Below are 25907 nucleotides of genomic sequence, written 5' to 3' on the forward strand. Positions count from 1 at the left end.
CCCAGAAGCACTAACTCTTCCGGGACGCTACAATATACACCCCCCGCTACTCCCCACCTCAACCCCGCCCACCTCAACCTCCTCATGCTCTCTCAAGCTGCTGTTTTGAGGCATGTTGAAAAAAATAATGCACTTTGTGACTTCAATAATAAATATGGCAGTGCCATGTTGGCATTTTCTTCCATAACTTGAGTTGATTTATTTTGGAAAACCTTGTTACATTGTTTAATGCATCCAGCGGGGAATCACAACAAAATTAGGCATAATAATGTGTTAATTCCACCACTGTATATATCAGTATCGGTTGATATCGGAATCGGTAATTAAGAGTTGGACAATATCGGCAAAAAAGCCATTATCGGACATCTCTAGTTTTTATCGTTTTATAAATGTTTTAAAATATGTTTTAAGGCCAGCCAGAAGGAGCTTTTCCAACCAGTTACTGGTTTGAAAAATGTTTCATTACAATTATTCTAACAAATAATACATTGCGGGAATCTGTTTGAATCGAGAATCTATTGTAAATCGAGAATCGAATTGTCACCCCAGGAATGGGATGGCATTGTTCAAAGAGTCAGTCCTTCGAAAGGAAGGGTTCCTCAAGATCAGGTTCCCTTCAAAGACCCATTGTGTTCTGAAAACCAAAGCCTTTGGAGTTTTAATCGCTCCCGTTCCTGGTCTTCCAGACTGTTGTCGGTGCAGTCGGAGAACGTGGATCTGCGCTCGGAGTTGGCTCAGGCTCAAACGAACTCGTCGTCCCACATGGAGGCCCAGCGACAGACCCACAGGGAGCAGCTGAAGAAGCTGCAGGAGGACCACCGTGCCACGGTGGAGACGCTTCAGCGCCAACTGACCCGTGTTGAGGAACAACTCTTCAACCTGCAAAGTCAGAACAGTGAGTACACAGGAAAGTTTTATTAACAGTCTTTGCAATAGAAAATACCTCAGGTACATACTTGCCAACCCTCCCGAATTTTCCGGGAGACTCCCGAAATTCAGCGCCTCACCCGAAAACCTCCCGGGACAAATATTCTCCCGAAAATCTCCCGATTTTCAGCCGGAGCTGGAGGCCACGCCCCCTCCAGCTCCATGCGGACCTGAGTGAGAACAGCCTTTTTTCAGACGGGAGGACAACAGGGTGACAAGAACTAAATCATCCAGACTAGAGATAAATTGTATTATTATGTTTATCTTACCTAAAAATAAATATATTTATTAATTTACAAAAAAAAAAAAAACGAAATACATTTTTACAATATTTTGCTAAAAACATCAACATTAATTGTATTTTTATTTGTATTTTTTCTGACTCCTTATTACATCCAGCCATACAATTGTACCGGTACATTAAAATAAACACATTTGAAATAATTAATTTTAAATTATCATAATAATTCATTTAAAATGACCATATTTAATTATTAAAATAATTGCTTGTTTATCAACAACTTTAGCATTTTATTCATTACAATTTGAAGCTCTCAGAAGCCAAGTTATCTTATATTCATGTAATATTTATGCAAGTTTGAAGTATCAATTATCTAAACACAGATTTGTTTGCATTTTTTCAGGATGTGTGTGTATATATGTATATATACATACATATATATATATATATATATATACAGGTAAAAGCCAGTAAATTAGAATATTTTGAAAAACTTGATTTATTTCAGTAATTGCATTCAAAAGGTGTAACTTGTACATTATATTTATTCATTGCACACAGACTGATGCATTCAAATGTTTATTTCATTTAATTTTGATGATTTGAAGTGGCAACAAATGAAAATCCAAAATTCCGTGTGTCACAAAATTAGAATATTACTTAAGGCTAATACAAAAAAGGGATTTTTAGAAATGTTGGCCAACTGAATAGTATGAAAATGAAAAATATGAGCATGTACAATACTCAATACTTGGTTGGAGCTCCTTTTGCCTCAATTACTGCGTTAATGCGGCGTGGCATGGAGTCGATGAGTTTCTGGCACTGCTCAGGTGTTATGAGAGCCCAGGTTGCTCTGATAGTGGCCTTCAACTCTTCTGCGTTTTTGGGTCTGGCATTCTGCATCTTCCTTTTCACAATACCCCACAGATTTTCTATGGGGCTAAGGTCAGGGGAGTTGGCGGGCCAATTTAGAACAGAAATACCATGGTCCGTAAACCAGGCACGGGTAGATTTTGCGCTGTGTGCAGGCGCCAAGTCCTGTTGGAACTTGAAATCTCCATCTCCATAGAGCAGGTCAGCAGCAGGAAGCATGAAGTGCTCTAAAACTTGCTGGTAGACTGCTGCGTTGACCCTGGATCTCAGGAAACAGAGTGGACCGACACCAGCAGATGACATGGCACCCCAAACCATCACCCAACCATGCAAATTTTGCATTTCCTTTGGAAATCGAGGTCCCAGAGTCTGGAGGAAGACAGGAGAGGCACAGGATCCACGTTGCCTGAAGTCTAGTGTAAAGTTTCCACCATCAGTGATGGTTTGGGGTGCCATGTCGTCTGCTGGTGTCGGTTCCAACAGGACTTGGCGCCTGCACACAGCGCAAAATCTACCCGTGCCTGGTTTACGGACCATGGTATTTCTGTTCTAAATTGGCCCGCCAACTCCCCTGACCTTAGCCCCATAGAAAATCTGTGGGGTATTGTGAAAAGGAAGATGCAGAATGCCAGACCCAAAAACGCAGAAGAGTTGAGGGCCACTATCAGAGCAACCTGGGCTCTCATAACACCTAAGCAGTGCCAGAAACTCATCGACTCCATGCCACGCCACATTAACGCAGTAATTGAGGCAAAAGGAGCTCCAACCAAGTATTGAGTATTGTACATGCTCATATTTTTCATTTTCATACTTTTTAGTTGGCCAACATTTCTAAAAATCCCTTTTTTGTATTAGCCTTAAGTAATATTCTAATTTTGTGACACACGGAATTTTGGATTTTCATTTGTTGCCACTTCAAATCATCAAAATTAAATGAAATAAACATTTGAATGCATCAGTCTGTGTGCAATGAATAAATATAATGTACAAGTTACACCTTTTGAATGCAATTACTGAAATAAATCAAGTTTTTCAAAATATTCTAATTTACTGGCTTTTACCTGTGTGTGTGTGTATATATATATATATATATATATATATATATATATATATATATATATATATATATAGACTTGCAGTGTGTATATTAAACGTTGATGGGGGGTTTTGAAGTTGTTTTAGAGGACTTTAAAGGCTTCAACAGTGACTACCATCTTCCAAGCGTGTTACCGTCTTTAAAATCCTAAAAAAAAAAAATAAAAAAAAAAGACGTGTTCTTGTCTTTCATGATTGTGAATGATAGGCAAAATTCCCGAAAAGTACAGATCCCCTTTAAGAGCCCAATCCGAGACAACCCACACAGAACAGTGACATCTACTGAACTAAACAACACTTTTTAGCTGACCGGTCCCGTAGAAATTGTCATGGGTTTGAAGTTTTCCGTCCAGTTAATTCCAGGAGAGGAATGATGCAGCAGAGAAGTGGGCATGACAGTCTGTTTATCAGTTGGAAGCTCCTTCATCACTTCCCACACAGCTGTCGCACACAGCCAAACACACACTCCCGCGTTAGGTCTTGGAATCATCACCCTGCTCCACTCTGTGTCCGCCTCTCAGTGTGGCCAGCAGCGCACGTTGGCATCTGGAGGGGCGCCTCATTAGTTGCTCGCTTTTTTTTTGCAGCCTTTCAATAATACGGCTCCGCTGGTAGTCCTTACCCAAGTCATATTTCAAGCCTGGAGAGTTCATTGACTGTAAATGTTTTACTGCTTCTACTGAGCACTGTGGAGGTTGATTACCAAAGCAAGTTGAAATTTTGTGAACAGATTTTTTTATTTTTTTTTACATGAAATTAAGCTGGCAAGTTCCCTGGATAAAAATTCAGTGTAAAAAAAATATTTACCGTATTTTCCGCACCATAAGGCGCCCTGGGTTATAAGCCGCGCCTTCAATGAACGGCATATTTCAAAACTTTGTCCACCTATAAGCCGCCCCGTGTTATAAGCCGCATCTAACTGCGCTAAAGGAATGTCAAAAAAACAGTCAGATAGGTCAGTCAAACTTTAATAATATATTAAAAACCAGCGTGATGTGGGCGCGCATGGAGTCGTATATCAACATGGACGGAGCTGCGTGAAAAAAGCCACCCGGCCTCTTCGCGTAAACTTACCTTAACCACTCGCTCATCTTTTCTTCATCCATCCATCCTTTCGAGTTAGCTTTTATGATGACGCCGGCTGGAAAGGTCTCTTTTGGCAAGGTCTTCCTTTTGAATATCACCATGGGTGGAAGTTTCTGGCCATTAGCATGGCAAGCTAGAACCGCAGTGAAGGATGACTTCTCATTCCCTGTGGTGCGAATATTCACCGTACGTGCTCCCGTTGTATCCACAGTGCGGTTCATAGGAATATCAAAAGTCAGTGGAACCTCGTCCATGTTGATAATGTTCTCTGGCCGGATCTTTTTTTCAGCTATCTTGTTTTTACAATATGCACGGAAAGTAGCCAGCTTTTCTTGAAAGTCTTTAGGCAGTTGCTGTGAAATAGTAGTCCGTGTGCGGATGGAGAGATTGCGTCTTTTCATGAACCGGAAACCTGTCGCTTAGTAGGAGCCATTTTGTGGTCTTTACAGATGTAAACACACAAAGGAAATGAAACGTAATATCCGCGCGCTTCTTCTTCTTCTATGGGGGCGGGTGGTTGCTTACAGTAGAAGAAGAAGCGCTTCCTGTTCTATGGGGGCGGGTGCTTACCTTGGCTGTTGCTTGCGTAGAAGAAGAAGCACTTCCTCTTCTACGGGGAAAAAAGATGGCGGCTGTTTACCGTAGTTGCGAGACCTAAACTTTATGAAAATGAATCTTAATATTAATCCATATATAAAGCGCACCGGGTTATAAGGCGCACTGTCAGCTTTTGAGTAAATTTGTGGTTTTTAGGTGCGGCTAATAGTGCGGAAAATACGGTACATAAAATTCAGTGCAGAAATATTTGTTGTTTTAACACTCAAGACCCAATTCCGGTAATTTAAGACTAAAGCACAAAAAAAAATTCAGTTCGCAAAATTCAAACGCAAAAAAAATATTTTACATAATTTAAGGTAAAAACACCCCCTTCCTAACAAAGACACAAATTAACCTCTATAAGCAGTGTGCTAACATAACAATTAGAGGTGTCCAATAATGGCTTTTTTGCCGATATTCCGATTAGGGATGTCCCGATCCAATATTTGGATCGGATCGGCCGCCGATATTTGAAAAAAAATGCGTATCGGCAAGGCATGGGAAAATGCCTATCCAGATCCTGTTAAAAAAAACAACTCTGCTCCGTGTTTTCCAACGCACCTATTTAAATAATACATTCCACTTTTCTGCTGCTCCCTATAATTTCCGTTCCGCATTTTCCAGCACACCTTCAACACATCCACAGGTCTGTGGATTCTAACTCAGTTGCTTTTAGCTGCTGGCATTACACGACATTTCATTTCTGTGTCTCCCTCTTACAGACAGTGGGCGCACCTTCTTACACACGTCACATACTGTCACGTCATACGTCACATACGTATACGTCCTCCCCGAGCAGAGAGGTAGAAGCATGGCTAACGTTAGCTGTGATGCTAGCGCAGCCGTGTGACCAACGTTCTCTCTAAGGTGCGCGCTTGTGCAATTGCGCACTGTTTAAACGTCCTCTGCGCATAGCAATTATATGCCACGCACAAAATCAAATAAAAAAATAAGCGCATAACAATTTTCGACACACCGACACAACAGAGAAAACAGTTTTCGTCATCATTGTTCAAATATTGTAACGTATGTCGAGACGCTTATCTCCGTTCGGTGCCACACGTCCACACCATCAAAATGCAGAGGCAAAAATTTCCAGATCAAAACCGTATGAAAAAATTTGTGATTTTTTTTTTAGTTGTGATTTCCTTCTCTGCATGAAAGTTTAAAAGTAGCATATATTAATGCAGTATGAAGAAGAATGTTTTAATGTAGACATGCAAGCCTTAAAAGAAAATGTTGAAAATCAAGACTACATTTCCTGCAAATGGGTGCATTTCTACCTTATATTTTAACTTTAGATTTATTCTCATACCAAACTCTTTTGGCTGTCTTTTTGACACTTACATCCGGCGCCCCCCTCCACACCCTGGATTATAAATAATGTAAATAATTCAATGTAATTATCTTGTGTGATGACTGTATTATGATGATAGTATATATCTGATAGTAAATATCTGTATCATGAATCAATTTAAGTGGACCCCGACTTAAACAAGTTGAAAAACTTATTGGGGTGTTACCATTTAGTGGTCAATTGTACGGAATATGTACTTCACTGTGCAACCTACTAATAAAAGTCTCAATCAATCAATCAAAACACATAGAATCATCATACTGCTGTGATTATATGCATCAAGTGTTCATTCAAGGCTAAGGCAAAATATCGAGATATATATTGTGTATCGCAATATGGCCTTAAAATATGGCAATATTAAAAAAAGGCCATATCGCCCAGCCCTAGTTCAATGATGCCATTTCTGTTTGTCATGTATAATTTTGTCTATTTTGTGTTTATCCTTGAATAAACAGGTCAGTTTCTTGTTACCAACCATTGAGTATTATTCAAACTCCCCTAATTCAGCTGGCTAGTTGTTATCAAGAGTACTAAAACCCTTTTCAACATGATTCCGACAACTAAGTAGGCTAAATAACTTTAAACTTTAATACATGCTCGGATAGGCCATTATCGGTCAGTATCGGTATCGGTCAGTATCGGTATCGGATCGGAAGTGCAAAAACAATATTGGTATCGGATCGGAAGTGCAAAAACCTGGATCGGGACATCCCTAATTCCGATATTGTCCAACTCTTAATTACCGATTCCGATATCAACCGATAGTAATATGTACAGTGGTGGAATTAACACATTATTATGCCTCATTTTGTTGTGATGCCCCGCTGGATGCATTAAACAATGTAACAAGGTTTTCCAAAATAAATCAACAAAAAAGTGCCAACATGGCACTGCCATATTTATTATTGAAGTCAAAAAGTGCATTTTTTTTTTAAACACGCCTCAAAACAGCAGCTTGGAATTTGGGACATGCTCTCCTTGAGAGAGCATGAGGAGGTTGAGATTGGGGGGAGCGGGGTTTTGGGGTAGGGGGTAGCGGGGGTGTATATTGTAGCGTTCCGGAAGAGTTAGTGCTGCAAGGGGTTCTGGGTATTTGTTCTGTTGTGTTACGGTGCGGATGTTCCCCCGAAATGTGTTTGTCATTCTTGTTTGGTGTGGGTTCACAGTGTGGCGCATATTTGTAACAATGTTAAAGTTGTTTATACGGCCACACTCAGTGTGCCCTGTATGGCTGTTGACCAAGTATGGTTTGCATTCACTTGTGTGTGTGTGAAAAGCCGTAGATATTATGTGATTGGGCCGGCACGCAAAGGCAGTGCCTTTAAGGTTTATTGGCGCTCTGTACTTCTCCCTACGTCCGTGTACACAGCGGCGTTTTAAAAAGTCATGAATTTTACTTTTTGAAACCGATACCGATAATTTCCGATATTACATTTTAAAGCATTTATCGGCCGATAATATCGGCAGTCCAACAATGCATGGAATACTGTAATATAAAAGTCATATACCTCAATTTAGGAGTTGAATTGGTTCTTAGACTGAGCTCTTAACACAAAGCACTTGTATCTCAAATCAACGTCTGCCATTTAAATGAATTGAAATCAATTTAATCGGTGCTTGCCACGTCCCTAAAACAGAACCGTTTCAACACGTAACATGCTTTTAAAATTAAGATTAGAAATATTATGTAAAAACAATACAATTGAATGTAGTATTAGGTTATTTTTTATGAAATAATGTACAGCATTGACCTTGCAGAGTGGACTATGACTGCATCTCCTTCCAGCTGCTTCACTGTCAAACACACCATCAGCAGCTTCTCCGTATTTTCACGGAAGATCCTATTTTACCATTCTTGGCTGGCGTTAATTGACTTATTCTGCGCTTGGCCTTATGTTTTGGATGATTTCTTTCTTTAATTCCATTGTTTTCTCCTTGGCTCTGTCCTTCACACTCACTTTCTTCCATCCCATGCTTGGAAAACAAAGTTACATCCATAAGCTAATGCTAGCCAGTAAGACAAGGTGTTTTGGGGAGGTATATTCTGAATAAAATGAAGTAATTCCTATGTGTAGATAAAAAAAAAAAACATTCACTCTGTTTTGTTCTCAGAAGAAGAGGCAAAGATTGAGACTGGATATGATTCATTAATAATAATAACAACAACTAATTAAAGCTGCAAGCAGCATTGGTCGGGCCCGCATATTTGGCAGGTGCTAGTCCTAAATGTCCCAATACTTTTGTCCAGTGATAGTCCTAAGTGTCCCAATACTTTTGTCTACTTTTAGTCTGAAGTGTCCCCAGACTTTTGTCTAGTGTACCTACCTCGTCTGCATTGTGTGGGCACGTTGGTGCTTCCTGCTTTTAAGCAGCCATCTTAAAAAAACAGCAGCGCAGCAGCATCAGCGCAGCGGATCTTTGAAGGGTCATAAAATCAAAACCGGAGCAGGTATTAAAACGCTGTTCTGTTATTTTATACACAAAGGTTTAATCTCTCTCCTGTGTTAGTTTGAAGCAGAAATGACAAACGCGCTCAGAGGAGATAGATTTTGAAGAAAGGTGACCGGTTTTTACAAAAATGTTGTTTTGAAGGGGGAATAGCAAACTTCCTGTTGATTTTTGCTGGGGGTTGTCAATTTATGAAATGTAGGTGTAAGTGAGACCTACATAGAGGTATGTGTTTCATGTCTCTCCGACCTTCCCAGTGGGAGTTACAGGCAGTTTTGTCATTTTTTTCTTCCGAGGAGCAGTTTTTTCTGCGTTTTATTCAAAAATTGCGGTAGAGCACAATTTTTAGATTTGGGGTTAGGTTTTTTTCATTAGATCACAGTTTTAGCCAGTCCTGATGTGTGTGTTCAGTTTGGTGAGTTTTGAAGCATGTTAAGGGGGTCAAATTACAGCTCAAAGAGGCAAAAGTGACTGTTTTTAGTACTTTTTTGTCTTGAAGGGGGAATTGCCAACTTCCTGTTGATTTTAGCCCGAGAATGTACTATTATGAAGTGTAAGTCAGACCTACATAGAGGTTTTTGTTTCATGTCTTTCCGACCTTCCTAGTGGGAGTTACAGGCAGTTTTGTCATTTTTTTCTTCCGAGGAGCAGTTTTTTTCTGTGTTTTATTCAAAAATTGCGGTAGAGCGCAATTTTGAGATTTGGGGTTAGGTTTTTTTATTAGATCGCAAATTCTGCTAGTCCTGATGTGTGCGTTCAGTTTGGGGAGTTTTGAAGCATGTTAAGGGGGTCAAATTACAGCTCAAAGAGGCAAAAGTGACTGTTTTTAGTACTTTTTTGTCTTGAAGGGGGAATTGCCAACTTCCTGTTGATTTTAGCCCGAGAATGTACTATTATGAAATGTAGGTCTAAGTCAGACCTACATAGAGGTTTTTGTTTCATGTCTCTCCGGCCTTCCTAGTGGGAGTTACAGGCAGTTTTGTCATTTTTTTCTTCCGAGGAGCAGTTTTTTCTGTTTTATTCAAAAATTGCGGTAGAGCGTAATTTTGAGATTTGGGGTTAGGTTTTTTTATTAGATCGCAAATTCTGCTAGTCCTGATGTGTGCGTTCAGTTTGGTGAGTTTTGAAGCATGTTAAGGGGGTCAAATTACAGCTCAAAGAGGCAAAAGTGACTGTTTTTAGTACTTTTTTGTCTTGAAGGGGGAATTGCCAACTTCCTGTAGATTTTAGCCCGAGAATGTACTATTATGAAATGTAGGTCTAAGTCAGACCTACATAGAGGTTTTTGTTTCATGTCTCTCCGACCTTCCTAGTGGGAGTTACAGGCAGTCTAGTTTTGTTTTTTTTCTAGGGGGCGCTAGAGCGCAATTTTGAGTTTTGTGGTTCGTTTTTTTTTTTTTAAAAGGCAATTTTCGCAGGTCCTGATGTGTGGGTCAAATATGGTGAGTTTTGAAGCATGTTAAGTGGGTCAAATTACAGTTTACTGTGGCGGCGGAAGAATAAAGAATAAAACCTTACAAATTCAATAGGTCCTTATGCAATGGGCCATGCGGGCCCTAATTAATAACAATATTTTATTTTGTCGACCAACTGGCATGTTCGCCATAGTGTGAAGCAGCTAAATGTGTGTCTGCTGCCCCCTTGTGTTGCATTTGGGTAAAACAAGAGAAATACATTGACCTGGTGGGGGCACTTCTTTTACTGTGGAATATATATTAGATACGTTTTATTCTTATTTAAGGTTTTTAATACTGGCAGTATTAGCATTCACTGCAAATTTGATCAAGAATGTCCTTATTCTTTGTTCACTTCTTTATGTCATCATCACAAACGAGCACACTGTATATTAGGGCTGCACAAAAATAATAATTCACATCCGAACCGCAATTCTTTTTAAGCCCGATTTTAAATCTATTCATAATTTAAATAAAAAAATAAACATTTGATCTTTTTTTAATAAGAATTATTCTTTTAAGTATGTTTTTTTTTTTTTTTTCCAACTTTTTTTATTGGCATTTTCAAATAGACAGAAGTCAAAACAATACAATTTTAAAGTCAGTAAATGATTCACACCCTTTCCCTTAAAACCCAAACCACCCACCCTCCCACCCCACTCAGGTGCCACTAACGAGGGACAAATGGCACAATTATGTAACAAGTAAGACGACAAAGACAGACACATTCTCACACACACACACACACACACATACGCGGCCAGAGACAGACAGATATATATAAAAAATATATATATATAATAATAATAATAAAATAAAATAAAAATTAATAATAATAATAATAATATATAATAAAATAAAAAATAGAATAAAATAATACTAATAAATAAAAGGGAGATTATTCCTCATCTGCGTCTGGGCATAGGTCAAGAGAGTTGACATACAGCAAAAAAGGGCTCCATGAGCTTTCAAATGCTTGAACCGAGCCCTTTAGCGAAAACCTAAGTTTTTCCAGTTTTAGATTGTAGAGAACCTCTCTAATCCAACGGCCGTGTGATGGGGGGCGAGCCAGCTTCCAATTAAACAAGATCAATCGCCTGGTCAGCAGGGTCGTAAAAGCAACAGCGCGTTTTAGTGGTACCGGGCACATGTTATCGGGGCATACGCCAAAAATGGCTGATAATGGGTTGGGAGGAAAGTTTTGACCGTATGCTTTTCCAATTGTGTCAAAAATGTCCTCCCAAAAGGAACATAGTTTAGAGCAGGACCAGAACATATGGACGTGATCAGCCGGAGATTGTTTGCATCTATTGCAGGTATTGCTAACAGTGGGGTAGATTTTGGATAGTTTTGAATTAGTGTAGTGAATTTTATGGATTACTTTGCATTGGATGAGACTATGACGGGCACATATTGAGGAGGAGTGAACCAGTTTCAGGGCCGAGTTCCAGTGTTGATCGGATAGGTTGGTATTAAGATCGCTCTTCCACGAGGCTCTTATCACTGATAGAGAGTTTGGAGCAACTGAACTTAAGGAGGTATATAACACGGAGATACATTTTTTATGATTAGGGCTCAAAGATAACAATGTATCTATAAGAGTTTCCGGAGGACGATTTGGAAAGTGTGGGAACTGCTTCTTTACGAAGTCCCTCGCCTGAAAGAAACGAAAAAGGTGGGAGTTCGGCAAATCGTATTTGGAAGAGAGTTCAGTGAAGGATGAGAACACTCCGTCTGCATAGAGGTCTTTTACAGTGGTGATACCATGATCGTTTTAGGTATGTTTTTAAGGGCAGCCAGAACTTGTAACGTGTTTTCAAAAATGTTCATGACAAGAAATATACCAAATATTACATCACGGGAATCGGTTGGAATTGAGAATCATTTTAAATCGAGAATCGCTTCTGAATCGAATTGTCACTGCAGGAATCGGATTGAATCGTTAGATGCCCAAAGACTCCCACCCCTAAAAACGAGCCAGTCTTTTTGAACGGCTCTTTGAAAAGAACGGCTCCTCCTCGTGGCTTTCAAAGAGCCGTAAATCCCATCTCTAATCACCACAGCGTGTCATCATGTCCATGAAAAAACAAGGGCCAGTATTTTTCCGAAGCCGGAAAGTATCTTGTTTAATCATTAATACCATGGTACTTTACTAGTACTGGCATACCATACAACCCTAGTACATTGTTTGTTTTTTACCAGGTTCCATGGTGGTCCAGTCCAGCCGAAAGTCTCTGGAGGCCCAGCGCCGAAGCACAGACCCGAATAATCCAGGGCTGGTACCACTGGTCATGAGCGACCTCCAGTCCATGGCCAGGGAGGACGGCGAGGGCATGGAGACCACGGAGAATGAAAACACCTCCCCTGCACTTTTACCTTCTCTGGAGCACCTCCTCACATTGCCAGACCTAAAACAAGGTACACTTCCTTGGTTTGCATGAGTAGTGCATCAGTTAGAAAGCATTGTTAGAAATGATAGTACCGTATTTTCCGGACTATTGAGCACCCACAACGTTTTAGAAGAACAAATATTAGCCGCAGTGGACTATAAGTCGCAGATATATACTTTGTGAAATTAGTTATTAACACAAATATTTTGTAAATGTTTATTTACATACCTTAATTGTTTCCAAACAGTGTCTGTAACAAGGCAGTAAAACGGATGATCAAACAAAACAGAAGTCATCGTCATGGACCCACTAGCTGCGAAAGCTAGCTCTCCAATCAGCTAAACAGACTCAATAACTCCACAGTGACGTTTTGGTGAATTTACCAAACAATACAAAAGGAATGCCATTGCAAGTTAACAATACTAACACAGACACATAAACAGTACAGGCCAAAAGTTTGGACACATCTTCTCATTCAATGCGTTTTCTTTATTTTCATGACTATTTACATTGTTGATTGTCACTGAAGGCATCAAAACTATCACACCTGTGAAGTGAAAACCATTTCAGGTGACTAACTCTTGAAGCTCGTGGAGAGAATGCCAAGAGTGTGCAAAGCAGTAATCAGAGCAAAGGGTGGCTATTTCGAAGAAACTAGAATATAAAACATGTTTTCAGTTATTTCACCTTTTTTTGTTAAGTACATAACTCCACATGTGTTCATTCATAGTTTTGATGTGACAATCTACAATGTAAATAGTCATGAAAATAAAGAAAACCCATTGAAGGAGAAGGTGTGTCCAAACTTTTGGCCTGTACTGTACATGTGTTAGCATATTAGTGTCAGGTTCAAACACTGATGACATCTATTAAACAAGACAAGAAGCAAAGAATTAAACAGAGACAGAATAAAATTTGGCTCAATTTGAGGAGAGTCGCCTGGATATTGTACCCTTGTAAGTGTCTCAGCACGCTCTACAAAAAAAATTGCACGCCTCCTTCTTTTATTTGGACCTTCCCTGACCACATGGCCACAGCTGTTTCTAAGGGACCAGGGTCATAAACAGTTCAAAAAGAGGTTTGTAAAACAGTGGAAAAGGGAGGTTCAAAAAGAGGTCGTCTGGAACTTGGGCAGATCCTTTGCGTTATGAAACAGAACAGCCCTCCCCTTCAAATTGTCCTCTTCCTAGCATTTGTTTTATATTTTCTATAGAATTTAGTGAGAACTGAGGGGCTATACCATGATTCATCAATTGAAGGGGGATTCATGTAGCCCCATTTGTCGCGGTTTACCTGACACATGAAACGGGACAAATCTAAGGCGTGCATTCACCACTTGAGAGTGTTGAATATCTTAAGATGTGTTTTGTGGCATTTTCAACTTTGACCGTATGTCAGTTGCTATACAGAGAGGCACTTTCCATCATTTTCAGGAGACTGCATTGCAAAAAGTACTGTACAGGTAAAAGCCAGTAAATTAGAATATTTTGGAAAAACTTGATTTATTTCAGTAATTGCATTCAAAAGGTGTAACTTGTACATTATATTTATTCATTGCACAGAGACTGATGCATTCAAATGTTTATTTCATTTAATTTTGATGATTTGAAGTGGCAACAAATGAAAATCCAAAATTCCGTGTGTCACAAAATTAGAATATTACTTAAGGCTAATACAAAAAAGGGATTTTTAGAAATGTTGGCCAACTGAAAAGTATGAAAATGAAAAATATGAGCATGTACAATACTCAATACTTGGTTGGAGCTCCTTTTGCCTCAATTACTGCGTTAATGCGGCGTGGCATGGAGTCCATGAGTTTCTGGCACTGCTCAGGTGTTATGAGAGCCCAGGTTGCTCTGATAGTGGCCTTCAACTCTTCTGCGTTTTTGGGTCTGGCATTCTGCATCTTCCTTTTCACAATACCCCACAGATTTTCTATGGGGCTAAGGTCAGGGGAGTTGGCGGGCCAATTTAGAACAGAAATACCATGGTCCGTAAACCAGGCACGGGTAGATTTTGCGCTGTGTGCAGGCGCCAAGTCCTGTTGGAACTTGAAATCTCCATCTCCATAGAGCAGGTCAGCAGCAGGAAGCATGAAGTGCTCTAAAACTTGCTGGTAGACGGCTGCGTTGACCCTGGATCTCAGGAAACAGAGTGGACCGACACCAGCAGATGACATGGCACCCCAAACCATCACTGATGGTGGAAACTTTACACTAGACTTCAGGCAACGTGGATCCTGTGCCTCTCCTGTCTTCCTCCAGACTCTGGGACCTCGATTTCCAAAGGAAATGCAAAATTTGCATGGTTGGGTGATGGTTTGGGGTGCCATGTCATCTGCTGGTGTCGGTCCACTCTGTTTCCTGAGATCCAGGGTCAACGCAGCCGTCTACCAGCAAGTTTTAGAGCACTTCATGCTTCCTGCTGCTGACCTGCTCTATGGAGATGGAGATTTCAAGTTCCAACAGGACTTGGCGCCTGCACACAGCGCAAAATCTACCCGTGCCTGGTTTACGGACCATGGTATTTCTGTTCTAAATTGGCCCGCCAACTCCCCTGACCTTAGCCCCATAGAAAATCTGTGGGGTATTGTGAAAAGGAAGATGCAGAATGCCAGACCCAAAAACGCAGAAGAGTTGAAGGCCACTATCAGAGCAACCTGGGCTCTCATAACACCTGAGCAGTGCCAGAAACTCATCGACTCCATGCCACGCCGCATTAACGCAGTAATTGAGGCAAAAGGAGCTCCAACCAAGTATTGAGTATTGTACATGCTCATATTTTTCATTTTCATACTTTTCAGTTGGCCAACATTTCTAAAAATCCCTTTTTTGTATTAGCCTTAAGTAATATTCTAATTTTGTGACACACTGAATTTTGGATTTTCATTTGTTGCCACTTCAAATCATCAAAATTAAATGAAATAAACATTTGAATGCATCAGTCTGTGTGCAATGAATAAATATAATGTACAATTTACACCTTTTGAATGCAATTACTGAAATAAATCAAGTTTTTCAAAATATTCTAATTTACTGGCTTTTACCTGTATATATACACATGGCCACAGCTGTTTCTAAGGGACGAGGGTCGTAAACAGTTCAAAAAGAGGTTTGTAAAACAGTGGAAAAGAGAGGTTCAAAAAGAGGTCGTCTGGAACTTGGGCAGATCCTGCCTTCTCTCCGCTTTGTAGTCCTTGGGTTGAAACAATATCTTTCTGTTGATTACCATACATGAAGGAAAACAGAAACCCCTTCATGTTGCTTTCCATCCTACACAGTGGAGTTTTACAAGCCTTCTTGGTAGGTTCAAAGACATGTTTTTGCTTCTCGCTGGGAACTCATTGAAACACGAAGTTTTTGTGATAACTTCGATAAAACGATTCTAGCATTTAGCCAATGCTAACAACGCTCGCTTCATTTCATTACGATAGCGCCTACAAATATCATACCTGCCAACTACTCCGGTTTTCCCGGAATTAGTACGGTTTTCATCAACCTATTCCGGGTTATGGTTGCAGTGATAAAAAATACGGTTTTTCATTAATTAAAATTTTTTTTTTTTTTTAAGTTTTATTCACGAAATCGCGTAACAACAATGACAATCGACACTGCTTCCCGTAACTTCCTATCGAGCCATTCCGAATGCCATGCGCGAGGCTATTTATAGCACCGCTGCCAAGCACGAGGCACCATGCAGTTGCCACTGTTTCCAAACGAGCGAACGATCATGGAATCAGCCGGAGAAAAATCGCAAACGAGTCTTAAACCGAAAAGAAAACTGCAGTCATTCCGTGAAGAATATTCAAAAGCCTATCCGGGAATAATTATCCGTTCCAAAAAGGGTGAAAACTACGCCAATTGCACCTTGTGTTCGATATTTCGATGACGACATTGGAAAAGTATCGTCAGTGCTTCTGTCTTTGAGGGAATGCAATACGGCTTCCACAGGCGAAAACATTTACAAAACACTCGCGGAAGAAATAGACTCAAACGAAATTCCTCGGCAGAATTTGGTTTGCTTTGCTGCCGATAACGCTGCAGTGATGATGGGATCTAAAAAGGGTGTTGCAGCTTTCATTACGGAAATGTCTCCTTCGGTTTACATCGCCGGTAAGTACAGTCCGTAGCATAAAAAAACTCACAAAACATACAATTTTAAGTAAATCTTTTATTACATAAACAATAAATCAAATCAAAAGTAATTTCTGTGTACAGTATATCTTTTTATTTGTGATAACGAGAACATGTTCAAAACAAGTAACATATAACTATCATACTATTCTATTACTTCTTAATTCTATGATGCTATTGAATTACATTTTAATGAAGTAAACTTATCATAAAGTTACCATATCATTTTTGCAGTATGATCAATGACACCAATGTTATCTATTGGAATTGTTTAGTACTGTTATACTGTTAAAAGTGTTTATACTATTTATGCTTTCGAGTCCAAGTTGAAGAAATCTTGTTAAATGTTGACAGCATAACTACCAAAATACAGAAGTATGTCCTTAATATTTTTGCAGTGCTATTTCTGTTGAAAAGTTCAAATGATTACATTAGAGATGTGATGTGCCACTTTTCAAGTGTCTGATGGATTAAATTAATTTTCATTCATTTTTCATATTTTGAATTCTTTTGAAAGGCTTACAAAAAACTACATTTGAATTGTAATTCCATGCTATTGACAGGACTATTAATTTTAATGAAGTTAGCTTACCATGTTTACAGTATGATAATTGTGATAGAAATGTGAATTTTAGGCACAGAATATTTTATACAATTGAACAAGGCAGTAGATTATACAAGCTTGGACAGAAAGTTAATAATGACACCAATTTTTTTTTAATGGAATTGTTTAGTACTGTTTTACCATTTGTTTACTGTAAAAAGTGTTTATACTGTTTATACTTTCAATTAACAAATTGAAGTCTTGTGAAAGGTTGACAGGATAACTGGCATTAACTGTCAAAATAATTTCAAACTATTGAAGTTAGCTTACAGAATAAACATGTCAATCAACCCATATGATTTTTGCTGTAATATTTTTGTTTTGAAAAGTCACTGTGACTGATAGAAAAGTGATGGTTTTAGCAACATTTTAACCTGTCTGAATGCTAATAATCATTTTGCGTCGGGGGGCACCTGAACCCCCCACCAGGACTTTGTCCTGCGGCCCCTGGACCCTGGCTACTAGGTTTTTCTGATTTCAAAAGTTGGCAGGTATGAAATATGCATGAAAACACTCCTATAGACATCACACATTGTTTTAGTTATATTGTAAAACTTAAAAACGTTGCTTGGAGTGATGAATGAAAAATTATTTTGAGCAGAAACGCTATGGACAGTTTTACTTCCAGTTTAAGGCATTAAAACAGAAAGTACATTTTCAACCTACAATACCAGCAGCGAGCGAACTCGTCCAACAGATGGCGCCAGATCACAAACAACAACAACACACCATCTCAGTGACTCTGCGTGTGTTTAATGAAAACTGATGAACACAAAACATCATGGCTATTAGCGGAAAATATCTGTTAATTAGCCGCACCGTTTTATAAGCCGCAGGGTTCAAATTGTAGGAAAAAAGTAGCGGTTTGTAATCCGGAATCTTTGGTAAAATAATCTACAATGTTCTACATCTCATCGCAGTGGCCTCTTTGGAGTACTGGAGTGGTCTTTGGTTTAATGGTCTACTCATGAATGCCTTTTAATGAATGTGGGCCCTCAGAGCCGTTTGTGTGGACTGTGGAGCCCACCAAGGAAGAGCTGAGCCACAAGCTGAACACAGCCACCCGCAGTCTGGACCACATGAACGGCCTCCTGCATGAAACCGAGGCCACCAATGCAGTTCTCATGGAGCAGATCAATGTAAGACAACCATCTAGTATAATGTCTTTCTTGTGATTATTTTACATTTAAAGCACTTTATTGTGGGCTGGATGATATCAATTGCATATGCTTTGGTGTAGAGAGCCACACATTATTATTTGGCATTTTGACTTTTATCAGTATTAGCCTTTTTTTTTTTTACAACAGAACTTTGTGAGCCGATGCAAAAAATACACATACAGTATGATAGTGGTACAACACCCAAAAGCAGTGAAGTTGTCACGTTGTGTAAATGGTAAATAAAAAGAGAATACAACAAATCCTTTTCAACTTATATTCAATTGAATAGACTGCAAAGACAAGATATTTCATGTTCACACTGAGATACTTTTTTTCTTTGCAAATAATCATTAACTTAGAATTTAATGGCAGCAACACATTGCAAAAAAAGTTGTCACAGGGGCATTTTTACCACTGTGTTACATGGCCTTTCCTTTTAACAACACTCAGTAAACGTTTGGGAACTGAGGAGACACATTTTTGAAGCTTCTCAGGTGGAATTCTTTCCCATTCTTGCTTGATGTACAGCTTAAGTTGTTCAACAGTCTCCGTTGTGGTATTTTAGGCTTCATAATGCGCCACACATTTTCAATGGGAGACAGGTCTGGACTACAGGCAGGCCAGTCTAGTACCCGCACTCTTTTACTCTGAAGCCATGCTGTTGTAACCCGTGGCTTGGCATTGTCTTGCTGAAATAAGCAGGGGCGTCCATGATAACAACATATGTTGCTCCAAAACCTGTATGTACCTTTCAGCATTAATGGTGCCTTCACAGATGTGTAAGTTACCCATGTCTTGGGCACTAATACACCCTCATACCATCACACATGCTGGCTTTTACACTTTGCACATATAACAATCCAGATGGTTCTTTTCTTTTTTGGTCCGGAGGACACGACGTCTACAGTTTCTAAAAACAATTTGAAATGTGGACTCGTCAGACCACAGAACACTTTTCCACTTTGCGTCAGTCCATCTTAGATGAGCTCAGGCCCAGCGAAGTTGTGTTTCTGGGTGTTGTTGATAAATTGCTTTTGCTTTGCATAGTAGAGTTTTAACTTGCACTTACAGATGTAGCGACCAACTGTAGTTACTGACAGTGGTTTTCTGAAGTGTTCCTGAGCCCATGTGGTGATATCCTTTAACAAACCGATGTCGCTTTTTGATGCAGTACCACCTGAGGGATTGAGGGTCACGGGCACTGTCTTTTACGTGTAGTGATTTCTCCAGATTCTCTGAACCTTTTGATGATATGACGGACCGTAGACGGTGAAATCCCTAAATTCCTTGCAATAGCTGGTTGAGAAATGTTGTTCTTAAACAATTTGCTCACACATTTGTTCACAAAGTGGTGACCCTCACCCCGTCCTTGTTTGTGAATGACTGAGCATTTCATGGAAGCTGCTTTTATAGCGAATCATGGCACCCACCTGTTCCCAATTTGCTTCTTCCCCTGTGGGATGTTCCAAATAAGTCTTTGATAAGCATTCCTCAACTTTCTCAGTCTTTTTTGCCACGTGTGCCAGCTTTTTTTTAATATGTTGCAAGCATCAAATTCCAAATGAGTGAATATTTGCAAAAAATACAAGTTTTCCAGTTGGAACGTTACGTATCTTGTCTTTGCAGTCTATTCAATTGAATATAAGTTGAAAAGGATTTGCAAATCATTGTGTTCTCTTTTTATTTACCATTTACACAACGTGACAACTTCACTGCTTTTGGGTTGTGTACATTTTACTGCATTGAATATCAGCCTCCTTGACTACAAATAATCGGTATCGGTCCTAAAAAAAAAATAAACATATCAGTTGATCTCTAATATAATAATTGGCAAGATTTATTTTGGTGATCTGGTTTTCGGCCATTCATTTGAATTTGGGTGCATCGTTACCTAAAACCGTACCAATATAAAAGTAGTTTGTATTAGAGATAATATCGTCCGATAAATGCGTTAAAATGTAATATCAGAAATTATCGGTATCGTTTTTTTTATTTTTTTTTTATTAAATCAACATAAAAAACACAAGATACACTTACAATTAGTGCACCAACCCAAAAAAACTCCCTCCCCCATTTAAACTCATTCACACAAAAGGGTTGTTTCTTTCTGTTATTAATATTCTGGTTCCTACATTATACACCTACTTAGTGGTTAGAGTGTCCGCCCTGAGATCGGTAGGTTGTGAGTTCAAATCCCGGCCGAGTCATACCAAAGACTATGAAAATGGGAGCCATTACCTCCCTGCTTGGCATTCAGCATTAAGGGTCGGAATTTTTGGTTAAATCACCAAAAATGATTCCCGGGCGCGGCCACCGCAGCCGCCCACTGCTCCCCTCACCTCCCAGGGGTGATCAAGGGTAATGGGTCAAATGCAGAGAATAATTACACCACACCTAGTGTGTGTGTGACAGTCATTGGCGCTTTAACTTTTAACTTTAACTTTATATATCAATATACAGTGGGGCAAAAAAGTATTTAGTCAGCCACCAATTGTGCAAGTTCTCCCACTTAAAATGATGACAGAGGTCTGTCATTTTCATCATAGGTACACTTCAACTGTGAGAGACAGAATTTGAAAAAAAATATCCAGGAATTCACATTGTAGGATTTTTAAAGAATTTATTTGTAAATTATGGTGGAAAATAAGTATTTGGTCAATAACAAAAATTCAACTCAATACTTTGTTATTGCCAACAAAGGTTATATTACAGAGGTCAAACGATTACTATAGGTCTTTACCAGGTTTGCACACACAGTAGCTGGTATTTTGGCCCATTCCTCCATGCAGATCTTCTCGAGAGCAGTGATGTTTTGGGGCTTTTGCCGAGCAACACAGACTTTCAACTCCCTCCACAGATTTTCTATGGGGTTGAGGTCTGGAGACTGGCTAGGCCACTCCAGGACTTTCAAATGCTTCTTACGGAGCCACTCCTTCGTTGCCCGGGCGGTGTGTTTGGGATCATTGTCATGCTGGAAGACCCAGCCACGTTTCATCTTCAAAGCTCTCACTGATGGAAGGAGGTTTTGGCTCAAAATCTCACGATACATGGCCCCATTCATTCTTTCCTTAACACGGATCAGTCGGCCTGCCCCCTTAGCAGAAAAACAGCCCCAAAGCATGATGTTTCCACCCCCATGCTTCACAGTAGTTATGGTGTTCTTGGGATGCAACTCAGTATTCTTCTTCCTCCAAACGCGACGAGTTGAGTTTACACCAAAAAGTTCTATTTTGGTTTCATCTGACCACATGACATTCTCCCAATCCTCTGCTGTATCATCCATGTGCTCTCTGGCAAACTTCAGACGGGCCTGGACATGCACTGGCTTAAGCAGGGGGACACGTCTGGCACTGCAGGATTTGATTCCCTGTCGGCGTAGTGTGTTACTGATGGTAACCTTTGTCACTTTGGTCCCAGCTCTCTGCAGGTCATTCATCAGGTCCCCCCGTGTGGTTCTGGGATTTTTTTCATGATCATTTTGACCCCATGGGATGAGATTTTGCGTGGAGCCCCAGATCGAGGGAGATTATCAGTGGTTTTGTATGTCTTCCATTTTATGACAATTGCTCCCACAGTTGATTTTTTCACACCAAGCTGCTTGCCTATTGTAGATTCACTCTTCACAGTCTGGTGCAGGTCTACAATTCTTTTCCTAGTGTCCTTCGACGGCTCTTTGGTCTTGGCCATAGTGGAGTTTGGAGTCTGACTGTTTGAGGCTGTGGACAGGTGTCTTTTATACAGATAACAAGTTCAAACAGGTGCCATTAATACAGGTAACGAGTGGAGGACAGAAGAGCTTCTTAAAGAAGAAGTTACAGGTCTCTGAGAGCCAGAGATCTTCCTTGTTTGAAGTGACCAAATACTTTTTTTCCACCATAATTTACAAATACATTCTTTAAAATTCCTACAATGTGAATTCCTGGATTTTTTTTCACAATCTGTCTCTCACAGTTGAAGTGTACCTATGATGAAAATTACAGACCTCTGTCATCATTTTAAGTGGGAGAACTTGCACAATCGGTGGCTGACTAAATACTTTTTTGCCCCACTGTATATGAATACAGTCTGCAAGGGATACAGTCCGTAAGCACACATGATTGTGCGTGCTGCTAGTCCACTAATAGTACTAACCTTTAACACTTAATTTTACTCATTTTCATTCATTACTAGTTTCTATGTAACTGTTTTTATATTGTTTTAATTTCTTGTTTATTCAATAATTTTTTTTAAATGTATCTTATTTTATTTTATTATTATTTAAAAAAAAGTACCTTATCTTCACCATACCTGGTTGTCCAAATTAGGCATGATAATGTTTTAATTCCACGACTGTATATATCGGTTGGTATCGGTATCGGTAATTAAAGAGTTGGAGAATATCGGATATCGGCAAGAAGCCATTACCGGACATCCCTAGTTTGTATCCCTAATAAATGCATGGTTCTCTGCAGTTGAGTAAACAAATAGTCCTGCCACTTTTTGAGGAACTTTGGCAAGTAGTTTTTATTTGTAGGCTGTCACACATAATAGTTTGACTCAAGGCTGGTAAAACAAAACAAAAAGCCAAATCAAATCAATGTTTACTTATATAGCCCTAAATCACCAGTGTCTCAAAGGGCTGCACAAGCCACAACGACATCCTCGGCTCAGATCCCACATCAGGGCAAGGAAAAACTCAACCCGATGGGACAATGAGAAACCTCGGAGGGGACCGGTGCAATGGACGAAAAAGGCAAATCAAAAGGGACGGTACACTCCAACGGTTGTGTCAAACAGTTTGGGATAGTTGAGTGTGCCATCTTTGTCCAAGAGAAAGTAGAACTTGTGTCCTTTAACCTTGAGGGGGATGAAGGATGGAGACTCCTGCCTGTGAGCATGGCAGCTGACCTGGGACAGCGCTACCGTTATTTTACGCCCGCGGCCCATCCCCAGAGGCGACTGCGTAAAAACGGACACCATCCTGCCGCCTTGGTGCAACACCACCCGGCTGACCGAGCGCCGACAGAAGAGGAATCCCAGGCCCACGATGGCCGCTCCCACCGTCGTGCATCCCAGCGTGAAGCCGTACTTCCAGGCGCTGGAGCCCAGGTTGACGTCAAAGCTCCACACCCCCGCCAGGGCGGTGCTGCGGCCTCGGCCCTGCGTGTCCCTGAGGCCGGTGTAGGCCAGGTGGGCCAGGTACGTCCAGAAGAGGCACTGGCCCCCGCAGAAGAGGGACAAGAGGCGGGAGAAGCGTGTCCTGTCGTGCTCGAACAGGGGGACATCTCTGGGGGGTTGCGTGGAGATGGAGAGGCCAGGGCGGGATGAGGCTCGTAGAACCCTGCTGGACGCACACTTTGACCAACTGTGCAGCAATGATGAGCCTGGTAGAACCCTGCTGGACGCACACTTTGACCAACTGTGCAGCAATGATGAGCCTGGTAGAACCCTGCTGGATGCACACTTTGACCAACTGTGCAGCAATGCGCCTCTTAGCTGCGCACTAATCATGCACCTGGACGGACAAAGTGCTACGCACATTCGCGCTAAGCTCATCTTGTAGTTTAACACGTGTATTATTTAAAAAAAAAAAAATCATTCACGCCAAAGAATCCCGGTCGATGTAAGTAAGTATGTAGATGACTTTTATGTCAAGTGCGACTTCTTCGACAGCACGGCCACAGCCATGTTGGATGTGTGACGTCATCGCGTAAGAAAGGACGGAAAGCGCCGTCGACCAAAATTGAATGTTGTGCGTTTACGCAGGGATTGTGTCGAATTTGGCTTGATTGTTCTATTCAAATCTTTCAAATGACCTTTTCTTCTATGCTTCTCATTCTCAGAAGTGATGACAACATTTTTTTGTCAATTTGCTGGTAGTGTTTTACTTTTAGCCTTAAACATAACACATAATGTCTGTAACTTTACTAGCTCCTGTAATTTCAAAATTAACCAGAATTAATAAATAATATGGTATATATATATATATATATATATATATATATATATATATATATATATATATATATATGTATATATATATGTATATATATATATATATATATATATATATATATATATATGTATATATATATATATATGTATATATATGTATATATATATATATATATATATATATATATGTATATATATATATGCGCATATATATATATATATATATACATATATATAATGTGTATACTGTATATATATATACATATATATAATGTGTATACAGTATATATATATATATATATATATACACACACACATATTATATATATACATTTTATATGTGTGTGTATATATATATATATATATATATATATACACATATATATATTTATATATATACTATATGTGCATATGTATATATATATATACATATATATAATATGTGTATACAGTATATATATATATATATATTAGAGATGCGCGGATAGGTAATTATTTCATCCGCAACCGCATCAGAAAGTCGTCAACCATCCGCCATCCACCCGATGTAACATTTGATCAGAACCGCATCCGCCCGCACCCGTCCGTTGTTATATATCTAATATAGACGATGCAAGGCATTAGTGAGGTTATAAAGCTTTTGCCTGTTAAAGAAAGGAGACTGATCCAATGCAGCACAGACATTCGCGTGCCACGCTGTCACGACCCAGACGCACACCAGTGCGAAATCATATGGGAGCCGCGCTGAGCGCACCTCCAAGCGCGTCTCGCTGCCGGCGACGGCCGCGTATGAGCCCGACGCTCCAGCGCCATCCATTTTCAGGGCTAGTTGATTCGGCAGGTGGGTTGTTACACACTCCTTAGCGGGTTCCGACTTCCATGGCCACCATCCAGCTGCTGTCTATATCAACCAGGGTGAGCCCCACCTTTTTCGTGAGCACACTGCGCGCGGAGTGACCCCTGTTACGCGCCCCCGGCAATGGGGGTGGCGGGCAGGTAAACTGCGCGGACGGAGCGCGCAGAGTGACCCCTGTTACGAGCCCCCGGCCACGGGGGTGGCGGGCAGGTAAGCTGCTTACCTGCTGCGCGTGACGCCGGCCGCGGCGAAGGCGGACGAGGCGGGGTGTCGGTGCGGTGGGCGCGGTGGTGACCCTGGACGTGCGTCGGGCCCTTCTCGCGGATCGCCTCAGCTACGGCTCCCGGTGGGGCCCTCTCGGGGGAAGGGGCCTCGGTCCCGGACCCCGGCGAGGCGTCCCTTCTCCGCTCCGTAAAAGTGTCCATCTCTTTTTTTTTTTCTTCTTCTGTTGTGGCATATGCTGCAATGTGGGTAACAACATTTAACTATGTATATATATTTCCCAATTGGTTTAACTGCCACCCGCCTGAATCTATTTAAAATCACATTTTTTTTTATTTCAAGCACCCGACCCGACCCGACCTGCGGATAAAATCTAATTTTTTTAAATTTCATCCGCCCGATCCGCGGATAATCCGCGGACTCCGCGGTTGTGCTCGCAAACTGCGCATCTCTAATATATATATATATATATATATATATATATATATATATATATATATATATATATATAAGGGCTGCACAACTAATCA

The 25907-nt window shown here is 40.3% G+C and overlaps 1 protein-coding gene and 1 pseudogene across 1 annotated transcript in view; one reads left to right on the forward strand and one right to left on the reverse strand.

Annotated features, from left to right (window-relative positions):
• The window catches only part of LOC133574055 (GRIP and coiled-coil domain-containing protein 2), a 95510-nt gene that overhangs the window by 57480 nt on the left and 12123 nt on the right, over positions 1-25907 (forward strand). The window contains exons 20-22 of the mRNA XM_061926078.2: positions 687-895; positions 12281-12496; positions 18205-18344. Coding sequence (XP_061782062.1) covers positions 687-895; positions 12281-12496; positions 18205-18344 — 565 coding nt within the window. The remainder of the gene's footprint in view (positions 1-686; positions 896-12280; positions 12497-18204; positions 18345-25907) is intronic.
• Positions 22842-24194, reverse strand: LOC133574257 (transmembrane protein 223 pseudogene; annotated as a pseudogene).

The sequence above is a fragment of the Nerophis lumbriciformis genome, linkage group LG31 (assembly GCF_033978685.3).
Source record: "Nerophis lumbriciformis linkage group LG31, RoL_Nlum_v2.1, whole genome shotgun sequence".
Classification (NCBI taxonomy): domain Eukaryota; kingdom Metazoa; phylum Chordata; class Actinopteri; order Syngnathiformes; family Syngnathidae; genus Nerophis; species Nerophis lumbriciformis.